Source organism: Schistocerca americana, chromosome 2, assembly GCF_021461395.2.
Source record: "Schistocerca americana isolate TAMUIC-IGC-003095 chromosome 2, iqSchAmer2.1, whole genome shotgun sequence".
Taxonomy (NCBI): domain Eukaryota; kingdom Metazoa; phylum Arthropoda; class Insecta; order Orthoptera; family Acrididae; genus Schistocerca; species Schistocerca americana.
In genome coordinates, this window is record NC_060120.1 from 10,390,248 (window position 1) to 10,409,628 (window position 19,381).

The 19,381-nt window shown below is 38.9% G+C and overlaps 1 protein-coding gene across 2 annotated transcripts in view; it reads left to right on the top strand.

Moving 5' to 3' along the window:
• The first annotated feature begins 11,592 nt into the window (after positions 1–11,592).
• LOC124594747 (dihydroorotate dehydrogenase (quinone), mitochondrial) overlaps positions 11,593–19,381 on the top strand; it is a 51,900-nt gene continuing 44,111 nt past the window's right edge. The window contains exon 1 of one of the 2 annotated variants that reach the window (XM_047133127.1): positions 11,593–11,854. In XM_047133127.1, coding sequence (XP_046989083.1) covers positions 11,846–11,854 — 9 coding nt within the window. In that variant the 5' untranslated portion in view covers positions 11,593–11,845. The remainder of the gene's footprint in view (positions 11,855–19,381) is intronic. The other variant, XM_047133126.1, reaches the window with a different exon arrangement.

Here is a 19,381-nt window from a genome sequence, read left to right on the forward strand (position 1 = left end):
AGTAGGTGTAGGCTTCGTGTCTACCTTGGCCACAATAATGCATTCACTGTGCTGTTTGTAGTACATAACTTGCACTCCTATATTTTTAATCATTATTAAACCTGCTCCTGCATTACCCCTATTTGATTTTTTGTTTATAACCCTGTATTCACCGGGCCACAAGTCTTGTTCCTCCTGCCACTGAACTTCATTAATACCCTCTACATCTAACTTTAACCTATCCATTTCCCTTTTCAATTTTCTAACCTACCTGCCCGATTAAGGCATCTGACATTCCACACTCCGATCCGTAGAACGCCAGTTTTCTTTCGCCTTATAACGATGTCCTCTTGAGTAGTCTCCACCCAGAGATCCGAATGGGGGACTATTGTACCTCCAGAATATTTTACCCAGAGGACGCCTTCATCATTTAACCATACAGTAAAGCTACATGCCCTCGGGAAAAATTACGACTGTAGTTTCGCCTTGCTTTCAGCTGTTACTAATACATTATTATTGCAATTAATGCAAGAAATGAAACAAAATCAAAAACAAATGCAACAAAATCAGAAACAAATGGGACAAAAGTTAGAGACAATGGAACAAAGTCAAAAACAATCACAGCAACAAATGGGACAAAAGCTTCAAAAGCTACACACAACTGAGCAAATGCTTGAACAAGCATGTGAAGATTTAACTGCTGAGTTACTTAAAATAGAATCGATATGTCAAAATGTCTGTAATGACGTAAAAACACAGATTTGTGAGCATTTTCAACCTATTTTTTCGCATCTTAAAAATGCATTACAGAATCACGAAGCAGCCATAAAAGAACTACAAACTATTGTTCATAAAAACCACGACACCTTACAGAATCAAATTAATACACAACACTAAAGAGAAATCCAGGAAGTATAAGATCAATCGGCACAAGTAATACAAGAATTACATATTTCAGAGGACACTCGTGCTCCAATATAGGAAGAGGGACATAGAGATACAGAGCAACCACAAAATAATAACACAGGAAACTTCGGAAATTATGAAAGAAATTGGCAAGGCGCATTGAATTTTGAGATGGAACCGCCGAAACGAAGTAACAGTGAGCGATGTGCGACTCGTCGACACCATGATTTTGACTATAAACTGTTCATTACTACACGTAAATTCAAATCATTTAAGAATTCTGGCAACGACATTCTATCACAAGTGTGGCTTCAGTTGTTTTCCTCCCAACTGGTCATTAGAGCACAGATTCGAATTTATGTGTGGATATTTGGAAAATGAGCCTGCTTTAAGAATGTGTTTCGTCATTCACTATTGTCACAGTGAAGGAGAATTTTATCATGCCTTCCCCTCAGCATATTGGTCTCAAGCTACGCAAGACCAAGTAAAACATAGCATCATAATGATGAAACACTTTGAACAATCTGAATTGTCCAGTCTTGTCAAATATTTTGAAGACATGTTGCACAAGAATCAGTACCTGTCAAACCCATACAGCCCCTCAGAATTCATCCGCATGTACTTAATCAATTTGCCTGAACATTTGAGACATGTCATTTTGGTGGGACTTTGTAAAGACAACATTGAAACTTTTCAGGGGCTGTTCAAGAATTGGAAAATGACACTGACAATCGCGGGATGCGTAATCAGGAAAACAACAATTACAGGTCACATCCGTCACAATTCTGTGACGACAGAAATAATAACTGGACATGACAAGGCTATCCTTACAACATAAATTGTGACCAAAACAGACACTACACGTATGACAACCTTTGGCAGAGTAATAATAATTACAGAGAAAAATCACCTCTCTGCAATAATGACTATAACAGAGAAAATCAGAGAAACAGACAATATGGGAACCAAAATAATTATTATCAAGGGAGACAGAATAACTTCAGATGCAATGGCCCACATCGCAGCTATGATTCCAGGAGAAGTTCTCCACCACGTGACTGACAAGAAAGTAACTATGGAACCTACCGACAGACGACATAATCTTAACAACGGACCTGAATTTAATCAGAACTGGTGGGATCGACAGATTGAAATTGTAGAAGTTAGATCTCCAAGTCCCAATAACGAAGTGCAACAACAAAGAGACAACAGACAATGACACACCATTGGCAGCCACAAAACGTACTTACGAAGCTGACAACGTAGCTGCCGTGACTTTTAATTACATGAAAATGGAAGACATTAGGGACATCTTACTCAAGGAACATGATGTAAAACAGAACAATATTGTATATCCAGGAATCCACATTGCAGTAAATAACATAAAATTTATGGCAGTACTTGACTCTGGCAGTCCAATTTCTGTAATTAGTGAAACAACTTTTAGCACATGCAACAAATCGAACAACTGCCCCATACTTCCGTTATGTAAGATTAAATTACAAGGTGCAATCTTTGGCAAAAGTGTAGATGTCTGCCAACAAACCAACTTAGAATTCTTTTGTCAAAACCACAGATTCTCTATGAACTTTCTTATTGTTCCATTATCATCAACAGAAATTATATTGGGAGTAGACTTTTTGAATGAATACAAAGAAATCTTAAGCTTTCATGATGATGAAATAAGTTTAGAGAAAGAAGGCAAGTCAATAGCTTTGAAATTTGAAGATTGGCTGTCAAACCATGATGAGGAAAGTAATCGGATTACCTCTTGTTAGACAACAGTTCAGAACTTTCGGCGGAACTTGACTATAATAATTACTTTGCAAGTATTGACATGGATGAAATCGACGACGTATTTGATACTAATGACTTAATTCAGAATAAAATTCAAACAACTCAGAACTGTAATGACACTGATAGGCAGGACCTTTTTGACATTTTACAAGCACATTCCACAGTTTTTACTCACAAAACAGGAACAATCAAGGGATTTCAGTACCAGTTTCATGTTCGTGAGCATACTAAATTTTGCGTCAGACCATACGTAATTCTGACACATTATAGGGACCATGTCAGAACGAAAATACAATCTATGCCCGACGAGGGCATTATTGAACCTTCAGTAAGCGCATATAATAATCCATTACATGTTGTTGAGAAGAAAAACGGATCGGTCAGACTTGTCTTAGATTCGAGACAAATAAATACCATCATCATTCCTGAAAAAGACAGACCGCAAATGTTGGAAGAACTTCTTCAAAATTTTAATGGTGTAAAAGTGTTGTCCTCTGTTGATCTCAGATCCAGCTTCTATCAGATCGAACTTCATCCAGAATGCAGAAAATATACAGCTTTTCTCTGTTTCGGCGTTTGTTATCAATTTCAGAAACTTCCTTTTGGTTTGAACATTTCTCCAGCAGCATTTATTCGTGGGCTAAATTCCGTATTACCTGAGTTCTTAAAACGTCGCATCACCTTATATGTGGACGATATTCTAATAGCAGAAGCCTTATAGGAACAACATCATCGCATCCTCAAGAGTGTGTTATGTATTTTTGGAGAATCTGGAATTTTTGGGACACATTATTTCTTCTGAAGGCATTCATCTGGATCCTGAGAAGTTAGAAACGATCAGAGCCATTCCAGTTCCATTGACAAAAAAACAAGTCCACTGTTTCCTAAGTCTTGTGAACTTTTACCGTCGTTCTCTGAATATGTAAATTCTAGAAACACCAAAACTTGTTCTCTTACTGGAAAAAACACTATTTGGAACTCGGACGAACAGGCACAATTGGAATTCAGTTCTTTGAAAGAAGTGCTACTTAACGCGCCAATCCTAGCTCACCGGATCTGCCGCAAGATTTCTGCCTTAGCACGGATTCCTCTGAAGTTGGTCTTGGTGTCCATTTATTTCAAGAAGCCGTAGTAAATGACACTGCTGTTCAGAAAACCATCGCTTTTGCTTGCCACGTGCTAACAAAATCTGAGAAAAAAAATTATTCCATCACTGAATTAGTAGCTTTAGCTGTCATTTGGGCATTTAACAAATTCCGTTTCTTTCTTTCTGGTAAACACATAAAAGTATACAGTGATCATCGTGCATTACAATTTCTTATGTCTTCAAAATTAAATCATGACAGGTTAAAACGTTGGGCATTGTTTCTGCAAGAATCCCACTTCACAATAGTCTACATTCCCGGCAAGGAGAACATTGTTGCGGACGCACTATCTCATGCACTGGCTGGGCTCGAGGAAAGTAACACAGAAGCCAACCTCGAGAAAAATTTCAGTATTCTTTACATTGAGAAAGTCGCCTTTGAAAACTTCACCACCACATCTTTAAAGGACATTGCTCATGAACAAGATAAAGATCCGATTTGGAAAGACACCAAAAGTAAATGGCATGAAAAGACACACACAGATTCGGCATTATTATCTGGTTAGAAACAACATACTCTTCAAACATTGCACTGCTGATGACAAGCTGTGGGTACTTTGCATTCCTGTCGATTTTGTTAATAAGCTCATTTGGTACATTCATTTCAGCTATGCACATTTTGGTTCACGAAAATGTTATCATATTCTTCGGATGACTTGTTATTTTAACAATATGGAAAAGAGAATTCGAAGAGTCTTGTCTATTTGTAAACTTTGTCAAAAATCTAAACCATCTACATCTCACATCGTGCTCCGTTGTTTCCTATCATTCCTGCTAAATTAAAAGAATTTGCTGCTGTTGATCTCTTGGGACCACTTGTCAGAACATCGAATGTATTTTCATACGTTCTAGTTGCTGTTGAACTTACTTCAAAATTTGTTTCTTTCACAACGTTATGTAAAACCACTGGACGGTCGGTGTCCAACGCCTTTATTAAAAATTTCTTACTTGAAGTTGGACATGTTGTTAAAGTCATTTCAGATAACAGACCACAATTCAGATCTGCTTTTTGGTCACGCATGCTTCAGAAGCGTAAACCTGTTTTTATTTCATTGTACTCACCACATTTTAACCCATCTGAACGGATTATGAAAGAAATCAATAAGCTTTGCAGGCTTTATTATCACAGAAAGCATCAATATTGGGACAGATATTTACACTTATTTCAAAATGTGCTGAATGAAATGCCTCATGACTCCACTGCTTTACCACCTATTCTTGTACTGAAGTATGAAGAACCACCAGACATAATCAGAGAGCTTGTATCTTTTCCAAATACACATAAACTTCGACACAAAGAGATAATTCATTTGGCTATTAAAAATATAAATTCTGCTGCAGACAAAAGGAGAAAACTACACAGTAAAGTAAATTCAAAGGAACTATACATTGGTCAGAAAGTTCTCATTAAAGCTCATTCATTGTCACATACGAAGAAACACTTGAGCCACAAATTCTTTCTGATATACAATGGACCTTAAGGATCCGTAGTATACCACACGATAATTGCATTGAAGTTGAAACTCTGCATACTGGGAAATGTAAAGGATTACACCACATTTCACATGTGAAACCATTTATTGAGAAATAATTTGCTTTCTGAATTAGTCGTTGTTATAAGACTTGTGCTTCACATTACTAGTACGCTTTGTCACACTTAGAAACTGTTAACATGCAACAATATATTGAACTCAACTATCCAGTCAAGAACCTAGAGAAAGTATTAAGACTATAATTTTGTAGGTCGCCTTGCTAGCAGATGCAATTACGGACATTACGGTGAAGCTTTTAGAGGTTTTTGGGATGTCGGTTGCAAATATAAACCGCGTGTGAAACTATCGGCCTTTGTGAATATTCTGCTTGGGGTGTTCCGTATGCATGTACAGAATATTTTGGCGAACATCTTCTTTCGAAGAATCCACTGAAAAGGGCCGAATGTGAACTCGTTTTGTAACAGTGTGTTGCCTGTGTGAATCTCGTAATATTTCGGGTTGGACTTAGCACATTTCTGGCTGTTTTACTTGTGATGTAAGCTGCACGAACTACACTCCTGGAAATTGAAATAAGAACACCGTGAATTCATAGCCCCAGGAAGGGGAAACTTTATTGACACATTCCTGGGGTCAGATACATCACATGATCACACTGACAGAACCACAGGCACATAGACACAGGCAACAGAGCATGCACAATGTCGGCACTAGTACAGTGTATATCCACCTTTCGCAGCAATGCAGGCTGCTGTTCTCCCATGGAGACGATCGTAGAGATGCTGGATGTAGTCCTGTGGAACGGCTTGCCATGCCATTTCCACCTGGCGCCTCAGTTGGACCAGCGTTCGTGCTGGACGTGCAGACCGCGTGAGACGACGCTTCATCCAGTCCCAAACATGCTCAATGGGGGACAGATCCGGAGATCTTGCTGGCCAGGGTAGTTGACTTACACCTTCTAGAGCACGTTGGGTGGCACGGGATACATGCGGACGTGCATTGTCCTGTTGGAACAGCAAGTTCCCTTGCCGGTCTAGGAATGGTAGAACAATGGGTTCGATGACGGTTTGGATGTACCGTGCACTATTCAGTGTCCTCTTGACGATCACCAGTGGTGTACGGCCAGTGTAGGAGTTCGCTCCCCACACCATCATGCCGGGTGTTGGCCCTGTGTGCCTCGGTCGTATGCAGTCCTGATTGTGGCGCTCACCTGCACGGCGCCAAACACGCATACGACCATCATTGGCACCAAGGCAGAAGCGACTCTCATCGCTGAAGACGACACGTCTCCATTCGTCCCTCCATTCACGCCTGTCGCGACACCACTGGAGGCGGGCTGCACGATGTTGGGGCGTGAGCGGAAGACGGCCTAACGGTGTGCGGGACCGTAGCCCAGCTTCATGGAGACGGTTGCGAATGGTCCTCGCCGATACCCCAGGAGCAACAGTGTCCCTAATTTGCTGGGAAGTGGCGGTGCGGTCCCCTACGGCACTGCATAGGATCCTACGGTCTTGGCATGCATCCGTGCGTCGCTGCGGTCCGGTCCCAGGTCGACGGGCACGTGCACCTTCCGCCGACCACTGGCGACAACATCGATGTACATGCCCCACGTGTTGAGCAATTCGGCGGTACGTCCACCCGGCCTCCCGCATGCCCACTATATGCCCTCGCTCAAAGTCCGTCAACTGCACATACGGTTCACGTCCACGCTGTCGCGGCATGCTACCAGTATTAAAGACTGCGATGGAGCTCCGTATGCCGCGGCAAACTGGCTGACACTGACGGCGGCGGTGCACAAATGCTGCGCAGCTAGCGCCGTTCGACGGCCAACACCGCGGTTCCTGGTGTGTCCGCTGTGCCGTGCGTGTGATCATTGCTTGTACAGCCCTCTCGCAGTGTCCGGAGCAAGTATGGTGGGTCTGACACACCGGTATCAATGTGTTCTTTTTTCCATTTCCAGGAGTGTAGTAGTAGATATACTACCAACGTAAATGTGGGCTTGATGACACAATGAATTAAAAGGACCGGAATAAAACATCAGTATCTACAAACAAACATTTTCAATGGAGGGAGGAAGCACCCACTTTGACTGTTATTAATAGAGATTTACAGGTTTATTTTGTTACTGGAGTTATATGGACTTTGTAATCATAAGTAGGGACGGTGGTTTTCTTTGACACTGCTTTTCTCATCGTCTGCGTAGTACCTACGAATGCAGAGCAATAGGTGGTGAATGGACACTATACTGAAGCAAAATAAAGATTATAAAACCCCACGTTACTGGTCCTATCCTACATCAGAATGAGGGAACTTCACAAATGCGATTGTTCGATTATTAAGGAATTATCTCCAGTAATGTACTGGAATGATAAAATATTTTTTTATTACCTAACAAATACTGTTTTTTATTGTTATACTTATAGTACCATAAATTCATGCTGTGATATGATTCAGGCTGTAGAAAAATGTTGAAATTTAATTGAAAATTGTTCATATTAGTTGACAGCTTCTCACAACTACTAACACAGGAATGAAAGAATGGATGTCGAACAGCCCTTAAATAAGCATAATAATGTTATAGACGTCATTGCTGTCACAAAATCAATAACAAGTCCAGTTGTGTGCTGAACAGCAAAAAATGTTTCTTTTGTGAGAAACCCACTTGGCAGACCCTTTGCTTTCCACACGTCGAGCCAGTCTAGAAAATCTAGCAGAAATCGCATTGAAACACTATCAAATGCCAACTGGTCCATATAGGGATTCTGCTTGTGTTTCCCGTTAAACAGTTATTGCACATTCATGACATCAGACCATTCTGTTGTTATTTGCATGTGTTCTACTGTTGATGGTGCATGTCTCGAATCAAATTTACCACTAGCTACCTCAAGGCCCTCCGAAACATGTCAACTGAATATCTGCAACACTAGTTTCATGCTCTGTTTTTCTAATGGTGTAGGGCAAAGCGATTTGAGAGACAACGTGTGACAATATTTTACTAAAGAACTGGAATCTATGTCATAAATCTGTTTCAGCGTTTTAAAAGAAGCTACAGAAAACTTATTTTCTTCCACTTCTTTTCTGACTGGAAACTGAGGATAAAACATATTGTTACCATCAGTTTTTTTGGTTCAGTCACACGTTTCTTATGCATTTAACAATGTGTATGGCATCAATTAAAAAGAAAAGTGGGCAATTAGGATCAGATGGATGTTTAAAAACTATATTAACAGCTTTATGCACAGAAAACATAGACATGGTTTTGCTATTGATTTTGTTGTCAGTTACCACACGAAAAACCCTATAGCCTATTAGTTTAAGGCCATTTATTATGGCCAGTAGCACATCATATCATACATTAGTTGAAATGGTTTTCACTGGTAAAATGTGAACAACATCCCTGCACACAGATGTGACACTCTGCAACATAAATACAAACGCTGAATTTGCAGCATGTTCTGAGTTATATGACATGCCCAAAAAGCTACCTCCTTTATATCCCAAATAAGAATTTAAATTAATTTCATCTACACTCAACATCGACATCATCACTGTTCAAGTACTGAAATTTCTGTCTTGCGTAGGACAGAAATACTTCCCCCAAGCCTTTCATGAGATGGATTCACATTAAATTTGCTGCAGGTCCTGCGCAGAGTGCTTGGATGTGGCATTATCATTAATGAACTGCCACGTAAAAATTTTTAAGTATGAGATGAAATTGAAAATAGCAAACAACACAGTATCATAAATGTAGAACTAAACCTATGATTAAATTTCTTGACATTTATGACACTAACTTGTTCATATATGAAGTGTATCATCTCCTTTTCACTCTCCTGTACACCGTCTTTCAGCACTCCTAAACTGTCTTTCACTATCTCTACAATACTATCTACAGAAGTTTCTGAGTGCCCAGAATCTTTCTCTGAAAACTCCTGCAGTACAGTGACAATTTTATGGTTATTGGTTACAATTACAGGAAACACCTTTTTCCTAATGTCCTAATTTGCACATCTTTCTTAAACAACAAAACATTTAAATTACTATCAATAATGACAGAATGTGTAATTAATTGTGCTGGTTTTCTTGTTATCTTCAAAAAACACACAAAATCACTGTTTTTTTCCGTCACACTCCACCCATTGGGCAATTCCACTTTCTTCGTACGTAACATCAACTCTTCTAAAGAACTGAAGCTGAAAGTGTTTTCCTAGTCCTTCTGTGACGCTAAACTAGATTGTAATGCTGCAGCTAATAGCTCATTTTCAAGCCTTGATTTTTTTCTCCTCTGGCCATTCACGTCTACTTTCTTCCTTTGAAAGGTAGGAAGGACAGTTTGGGAGTAGTGATGGAACTGCATCTGGTCTCAAACGTGGTTTTCGAAGGGGGGGCTATTAATAACTGACTAGTCCTTTCATCCACAATTTGTGTTTCCCAAATAACATCATCCTTGTGGAAGTGAACATAACATACCTGTAATTAAAAATGAATAAAAAATGAAAAAGGTGCCTACAAATGAATGTGATGACAATATTAATAGTGTGAAAACAATTTATGTATATAAAGTTAGTTTCTAGTCCTAAAATACAAATAGACTCCCAACTGAAATGCAGAGGAATACCCAAGTGATAAATGTGGCCATGGCACAGTAACTCCATAAAACAATAACACTACAATATCACAACACATGCAGTACATGTCATGGCAACAAGCTCTTCAACAGATGGTGAAATGAAGAAAGTACTTGCCCCATCAATAATTACAAACATTGGCTAATGTTTGTAGCATAGTTCAATAAAAGTGATAATTTTTTTTATAATTTAGCCGTGAAGCTCATATATTCAATAGAGGGGTGGGATTTTCAATTAATCTCGTGCTCTATTGCCCCCCCCCCCACACACACACACCTCGGATACAAGAAAGCATGACAACACCAAACTCACACAGGTGCGGTCCATAGAAGCAACTGTGAAACAGTAACAAAATATTTCAAAGTAATTCTCAGATTGTGTATCCTGTAGAACTGTGGAATGCTTAATGGTAGTGCTATTTATGAGATGACACTGTTTTGCTTTTGTATTTCAGCTGCTATTCTCTAGTCGATATATCAGTTCATAACTTACATAAAACTGACAATATAATGAACTAATACATTGCCAGATATGTGCTACCTATTAGGCTAAACATGAGCACTCAATTGCTTTCAAGTACTTTAGTGGGAAGACAGCTGTTAGGCCACTTGCATGTATCTGAAATTCCAGACCCAGAAAGTAAGAATCTGTAAAATACACAAGTATTTTTCTTATTTTTTTTTGCATGTTTTCACAGAGTATGGATTGGGGGGTAAGAAATGAAAGAGGAAGCCGTCTAGTAGATTTTGCACAGAGCATAACTTAAGAGTCGCAACTTTTGTCATGCCACAAACAGTTCAGCTTGGTTGTACTTTACTGCGCCACTTTCGTGCCACCATTGTTCCCTGGCGGGCAGTATTTCAAAACACGAGCATTCTGTCGCAGTTATCGTGTTATAACTGCTGCTGTACGCCATTCGATTTCAGTGTTTTTTTAATTGTATTCCTGAAAAAAAATGAAAAGAATGGTGGTCAGGTACGCTCTCGCAGCTTCTAGAACTAAAAGAACAGCAACCTATGTTTGGTGTTCTGGAGTAGTGTGTGTGTATGCAAACCAATGATGTATCTCACTGTCTTAGAGGGTTTTTGAATGAATAAAGTAACTTAATATATTTAATCAAAATGCGAGTCGTACGGACTTCGTAATTTGTGACACCAAGCATTATATAAATTGTGGATCCTATTCAGGAAATAGTTCCAGACTGTGATGTGGCAACTTATAAAATAAAAAAAATTAGTTATTCGAAATGCCTATGTCACTGAATATAGTAAGATTTTGAAATCTTTGCCATTGCAGACGGCATTTTCATCTCTGAGTGTTATTTCTTTTATAAATTTGTTTGTTTCCCCTTGTTTTATCCTCGTGTGAAAAAATATTTTCGGATCCAATATTTGGGTTTCATCTTCCTTGTATTTAACTTTTGGCACAGTTCTAAGGCTGCACTATAACATCCACATGATTTCAATGTACGTCATATTGAAAGCTGTGCAATTTGCGGCGTCCTATGTGAATGGTAGCTCACGATGCCACTACAGCGAGCCAAAAGCTGTGGCGCCACATTAGACGCGTGTGAACTCCGCTTAATACGCATTGCCTCTGGAACAGAAAACCTTGACTCTTTGGCGTTTCATGAGCGTGTTTTCTTCAATAGTAAACTTTGGAGGGCGCAATGTATGTTTTGCTAGTCGTGATGGCTGTTACTTGTTGTAGTAAAATTTGAGGTTGTGAATGCTTTACAATCATATTTTGTACACAATGTTTTGAAAGAAAAATTTTCTTGCGTGAATGCAGTCGTCTTATATAAAGCTGTTAAATTTGATGTTATAAAGAAGGCATATAATTTTATAGTGCAAAATTTTGTGTTATGAACTAATCCGAAACTGCACTGCCAGAGAGGGACAATGGCTTTGGTGAGTAGCTGCTGATTGTGAAAAATATACTGTAATGGTTGAAGTTACCCATTGGATTTGACGAGAATAATGCGCTGGATTAGCGAATGTCATGAGTAACATCGTTACTTCGCTGCAATTACCTTGATTATTGCGGCCTATATTTTTTTTCTTAACATTATTTTGGTTTGGGATAACATTTGGATAGTTGTATTTCATTATTTTCAGTGATTATTTAATTAACTTCAAGCAATAGCGTTTACACTTTCCATTTTCGTTGGCCGTCATTATAGTGAAAATAACGATAAATTGGGATTTCTGTGATGTTAGAGTAATAGATTTGTTTCACAATGGGAAAAAGAAAAATTCAAAAAAATTCGTTGGCATCGTATACATAGCTTAATATATTACACAGATTGCATAGATGAACCGAAATGACTACAGTGCCCCATTACTGTTGGCATTATAGACGGGAAATGTGGTGACTGTGTACATCTAAGTGGGATAAAGTACCAGGCCAAAGAAGTAGCCTAAATGCATACTGCACTGAATATTTCTGCGAGTGCTGTTAGTAGCCTTGGGAACATCCAAATTAACAGTTCTAGTGGTGTATGTGCCTCTACCAGTAAGTGAATTTAACTTTTTCTAGCAGTCAGAGGTGATATTAGATTTACAATTGATGAGTCGTTATGTGAGTAGATTCCCACATTGATTGACTTCAGATAATACTGATCCAAGGCAGTGAGAGTTACTAAACGTTCAGCTGCAGTTTGTTTGCCACAGTAATGTACTTTTAACCAGACTGGAAATAGGTACTGATTGATAGTAATTTCTAAATTCAACTTTGTTTCGCAAAATAGACATGAGTTCTCCAATAGTGCACTGCATGCCTCCTATGCTGTAAAGGCAGCAACAGAAATTTCACCATTAGTCAAGTTTAGTTGTTAAGAAAGGGGAAGTACATACAGTGATAAATGGTAATTCAATCACAGTATTCAGAAAGGAATTGACAGGAAAAACAATGACGTAACTTTACTAAGAAAGACAGAAGTAAAATATTCGTACAGTATTATGAATCCAGTTTTCATTTACAACATATCAGGAACAATTACAATGGATGCCAAGAAACAGAGTGGCTAACATGTGGGTTCGAAATATCATTGACCGGGGGGAGAGAGCCTCTTTATTTCATGCTGATTCAAGATTTAAAAGTGTGTTACAAGAAACGTTGCAAAATTGTTCGTTGTGTCATCATGAAGGCTAAAACCATGCACTGTTAAAAAAAAAGAAAAAAAGCCAAGATCAAAGCAAACATTATTAGGCTTGAAATGAATGAACTAGTAGGTTAATGATGTTCAAATATTTCATGACAGTAGTAGTGAGGCAGACTGCTACATTCAAATCATTGCCCTTTGAAGATAAGCAAAACATTTACCATTCAAAGTAGACAGGCACTGCATATGCCAACCTGAGACACAAATTGCTAAAGAAATTTAATATCAATTTAAGTTATGTCTCAAGTTGGCATTGCAGTGCCTGTCTACTTTGAATGGTAATTTTTTTGCTTATATTCAGTGGGCAATGATTTGAATTTAGCAGCCTGCCTCACTACTACTGTCATGAAATATCATAGTTACTGAAAAGTAGTAACACTTGGTAATGAAGTCTTCCATGACAGAGCTATGGAATAAAAGGTTCGTGACTAATTTGCCACATCAAATATGAATAAAATCGTAAGCTCATGATGACTGCCTCCATCATCTTCATCAGGCGTTAATTCTGACCCATCACATGATGATGATTTCCAACCAAACGGCTAAAGTATTGTCATATTACGTACATAAACAAGAAATTGAGAATCCCAATTAATTGAAAAGAAAGTTAAAAATGTACCTAAATGAGTCACTCTTAGAAATTATACAGATATTTAGAATGATAAACATGGATCCAACTTCAGCAACTGTGTGGCAGTAAAGTGTAGAGGTTGAAAAACTCAAGAAGATATCATTATCAGGAGAAAGAAAACAGGCGTTCTACGGATCGGAGCGTGGAATGTCAGATCCCTTAATCGGGTAGGTAGGTTAGAAAATTTAAAAAGAGAAATGGATATGTTAAAGTTAGATATAGTGGCAATTAGTGAAGTTCGGTGGCAGGAGGAACAAGACTTTTGGTCAGGTGAATACAGGGTTATAAATACAAAATCAAATAGGGGTAATGCAGGAGTAGGTTTAATAATGAATAAAAAAATAGGAGTGCGGGTAAGCTACTACAAACAGCATAGTGAACACATTATTGTGGCCAAGATAGACATGAAGCCCACACCTACTACAGTAGTACAAATTTATATGCCAACTAGCTCTGTAGATGACGAAGAAATTGACGAAATGTATGATGAAATAAAAGAAATTATTCAGATAGTGAAGAGAGACGAAAATTTAATAGTCATGGGTGACTGGAATTCGACAGTAGGAAAAGGAAGGGAAGGAAACGTAGTAGGTGAATATGGATTGGGGCTAAGAAATGAAAGAGGAAGCCGCTTGGTAGAGTTTTGCACAGAGCATAACTTAATCATAGCTAACACTTGGTTCAAGAATCATGAAATAAGGTCGTATACATGGAAGAAGCCTGGAGATACCAGAAGGTTTCAGATAGATTGTGTAATGGTAAGACAGATTTAGGAACCAGGTTGTAAATTGTAAAACATTTCCAGGGGCAGATGTGGACTCTGACCACAATCTATTGGTTATGAACTGTACATTAAAACTGAAGAAACTGCAAAAAGGTGGGAATTTAAGGAGATGGGACCTGGATAAACTGAAAGAACCAGAGGTTGTAGAGAGTTTCAGGGAGAGCATAAGGGAACAATTGACAGGAATGGGGGAAAGAAATGCAGTAGAAGAAGAATGGTTAACTTTGAGGGATGAAATAGTGAAGGCAGCAGAGGAACAAGTAGGTAAAAAGATGAGGGCTAGTAGAAATCCTTGGGTAACAGAAGAGATACTGAATTTAATTGATGAAAGGAGAAAATACAAAACTGCAGTAAATGAAGCAGGCAAAAAGGAATACAAAGGTCTCGGAATGAGATGGACAGGAAGTGCAAAATGGCTAAGCAGGGATGGCTAGAGGACAAATGTAAGGATGTAGAGGGGTAAGATAGATACTGCCTACAGGAAAATATGAGAGACCTTTGGAGAAAAGATAACCACTTGCATGAATATCAAGAGCTCAGATGGAAACCCAGTTCTAAGCAAAGAAGGGAAAGCAGAAAGGTGGAAGGAGTATATAGAGGGTCTATGCGAGGGCGATGTACTTGAGGACAATATTATGGAAATGGAAGAGGATGTAGATGAAGATGAAATAGGAGATACGGTACTGCGTGAAGAGTTCGACAGAGCACTGAAAGACCTGAGTCGAAACAAGGCCCTGGGAGTAGACAACATTCCATTAGAACTACTGACAGCCTTGGGAGAGCCAGTCCTGACAAAACTCTACCATCTAGGGAACAACCTGTGTGAGACAAGCAAAATACCCTTACACTTCAAGAAAAATACAATAATTCCAATCCCAAAGAAAGCAGGTGTTGACAGATGTGAAAATTACCGAACTGTCAGTCGGATTCCGTAGAAATGTTTGAACACGTGAGGCAATACTGACCGTATGGCTTATCTAAGAAGGAAGATTAAGGAAAGGTAAACCTACGTTTCTAGCATTTGTAGACTTAGATAAAGCTTTTGACAATGTTGACTGGAATACTCTCTTTCAAATTCTGAAGGTGGCAGGGGTAATATACAGGGAGCGAAAGGCTATTTACAATCTGTACAGAAACCAGATGGCAGTTATAAGAGTTGTGGGGCATGAAAGGGAAGCAATGGTTGGGAAAGGAGTGAGACAGGGTTGTAGCCTCTCCTTGATGCTATTCAATCTGTAGATTGAGCAAGCAGTAGAGGAAACAAAAGAAAAATTTGGAGTAGGTATTAAATCTACATTTACATTTATACTCCGCAAGCCACCCAACGATGTGTGGTGGAGGGCACTTTACGTGCCACTGTCATTACCTCCCTTTCCTGTTCCAGTCGCGTATGGTTCTCGGGAAGAACGACTGTCTGAAAGCCTCCGTGCGCGCTCTAATCTCTCTAATTTTACATTCGTGATCTCCTTGGGAGGTATAAGTAGGGGGAAGCAATATATTCAATACCTCATCCAGAAACGCACCCTCTCGAAACCTGGCGAGCAATCTACACCGCGATGCAGAGCGCCTCTCTTGCAGAGTCTGCCACTTGAGTTTATTAAACATCTCTGTAACGCTATCACGCTTACCAAATAACCCTGTGACGAACTGCGCCGCTCTTCTTTGGATCATCTCTATCCATCTCTTAAAATCCATGGAGAAGATATAAAAACTTTGAGGTTCGCTGATGACATTGTAATTCTGTCAGAGACAGCCAAGGGTTTGAAAGAGCTGTTGAACGGAATGGACAGCGTCTTGAAAGGAGGATATAAGATGAACATCAGCAAAACCGGAACAAGGATAATGGAATGTAGTCAAATTAAGTCGGGTGATGCTGAGGGAATTAGATTAGGAAACGAGACACTTAAAGTAGTAAAGGAGTTTTGCTATTTGGCGAGCAAAATAACTGATGATGGTCGAAATAGAGAGGATATAAAATGTAGACTGGCAATGGCAATTAAAGTGTTTCTGAAGAAGAGGAATTTGTTAACATCCAGTATTGATTTAAGTGTCAGGAAATCGTTTCTGAAAGTATTTGTATGGAGTGTAGCCATGTATGGAAGTGAAACATGGACGATAAATAGTTTGGACAAGAACAGAATAGAAGCTTTCGAAATGTGGTGCTACAGAAGAATACTGAAGATTAGATGGGTAGATCGCATAACTAATGAGGAGGTATTGAATAGAATTGGGGAGAAGAGGAATTTGTGGCACAACTTGACTAGAAGAAGTGATCGGTTGGTAAGAGATGTTCTGAGGCATCAAGGGGTCACCAATTTAGTACTGGAGGGCAGCGTGGAGGGTAAAAATCGTAGAAGGAGACCAAGAGATGAATACATTAAGCAGATTCAGAAGGATGTAGGTTGCAGTAGGTACTGGGAGATGAAGAAACTTGTGCAGAATAGAGTAGCATGGAGAGCTGCATCAAACCAGTCTCATGACTGAAGACCACAACAACAACAACACCAACAACAACAACAAGTGGTTCTCATCAGGAACAGTTTTTTTATACTAACCTTACGACTTATCTTAGAAGAAAGATTAAGAAAAGGCAAACCTACGTTTCTAGCATTTGTAGACTTAGAGAAAGCTTTTGACAACGTTAACTGGAATACTCTCTTTCAAATTCTGAAGGTGGCAGGGGTGAAATACAGGGAGCGAAAGGCTATTTACAATTTGTACAGAAACCAGATGGCAGTTATAAGAGTCGAGGGGCATGAAAGGGAAGCAGTGGTTGGGAAGGGAGTAAGACAGGGTTGTAGCCTCTCCCCGATGTTATTCAATCTGTATATTGAGCAAGCAGTAAAGGAAACAAAAGAAAAGTTCGGAGTAGGTATTAAAGTCCATGGAGAAGAAATGAAAACTTTGAGGTTCGCTGATGACATTGTAATTCTGTCAGAGACAGCAAAGGACTTGGAAGAGCAGTTGAACGGAATGGACAGTGTCTTGAAAGGAGGATATAAGATGAACATCAACAAAAGCAAAATGAGGATAATGGAATGTAGTCAAATTTAATTGGGTGATGCTGAGGGGATTAGATTAGGAAATGAGACACTTAAAGTAGTAAAGGAGTTTTGCTATTTAGGGAGTAAAATAACTGATGATGGTCGAAGCAGAGAGGATATAAAATGTAGACTGGCAATGGCAAGGAAATCGTTTCTGAAGAAAAGGAATTTGTTATCATCGAGTATAGATTTAAGTGTCAGGAAGTCGTTTCTGAAAGTATTTGTATGGAGTGTAGCCATGTATGGAAGTGAAACATGGACGATAACCAGTTTGGACAAGAAGAGAATAGAAGCTTTCGAAATGTGGTGCTACAGAAGAATGCTGAAGATAAGGTGGGTAGATCACGTATCTAATGAGGAGGTATTGAATAGGATTGGGGAGAAGAGAAGTTTGTGGCACAACTTGACTAGAAGAAGGGATCGGTTGGTAGGACATGTTTTGAGGCATCAAGGGATCACAAATTTAGCATTGGATGGCAGCGTGGAGGGTAAAAATCGTAGAGGGAGACCAAGAGATGAATACACTAAGCAGATTCAGAAGGATGTAGGTTGCAGTAGGTACTGGGAGATGAAGAAGCTTGCACAGGATAGAGTAGCATGGAGAGCTGCATCAAACCAGTCTCAGGACTGAAGACCACAACAACAACAACAACATCAGTGCATTTAAAACTGCTCTCTTCTGGACTGGATAATGAAAACTCAGGACACTAAGATCTAAATTAGTGTTCATCTGCTTGCTGTACAATGAGTGGCCAAGATAGTATTATATAATTAGCCAACTGTCAGAAGCTGTCTATGGTGTATATAAGGCAACCACAGCAGCAGTTTTGAGAGTCAGTAATTGTCAAAAGCTTGAAGTTTTACTCTGAATTAACATCCCAAGAAGTCTGGGAATTCTTTGTTCACAGTACTGTACTAGTCAAAATGGGAACCATGTAATTTAAGAGGAGGAGCAGAAACCTTTTTCAGGGCAGCTGCTTCTCACCTACTGTATGTGTCTAACATAGTCTAGAAGTAATTCTAATAATTATCATTTCAAATAAATTCACACTAGTCCTAATTTGTTTTAGTACACTTTACAGAAGCAGGCTGCAGTGGCTGTTTTTGCCCATTAGCATGTAACTTAATTCATTCCCTATCTTTAAAGAGTGTTCCTTATTGTTATAGCTGTGGGATACATTTTGTGCATGAATTAATGTGATGCCCTAATCTGGTCCATGTTTCCCTCCCAAATGAAAATTATTTAATTAGATATTCACTGACTAATGTTCAAATCTAATTGAGGGCAGTTTCGTTATTAAACACAATGAATACTTAGAAAGGTGTCTGATGTCAAATTGTAGAAAGGTGTCTGATGTCAAATTGTGGGGGTTGTTGGAGTATTTTAAATTCTTCGTATATTGTAGAAATGCGGGAATACTGAAGTGTTCGATACTGGTTATTGGTTTCTTCTAGCGATGTCATCAAAACAGTGGATATATGCAACTCCTGTAAATCCAAAATAACAACTGTGAAGTCACCCTCGCAACCATAATATGCACACAATAACAGAAATTTCAGGCCTTAAAAAAAAAAAAAAACACGAAAATATTTGGAATAATCATAAAACCAGTACTCCTTTTGATTAATTGTAACAAACAGAAAATACTTTGAAATGTAAAACTTCTGCTCTGTCCCTTCCCAAACAATCAGTAATTGAATGATTTTTCTTTTGGAACAAAGTGATGCAGATGATCAATAACAAAAATCGTAAGTTAAATAACTGATATTGCTAGATTAAACGTTTGAACCAAGTTCAGTACCAAATTAGTTTCC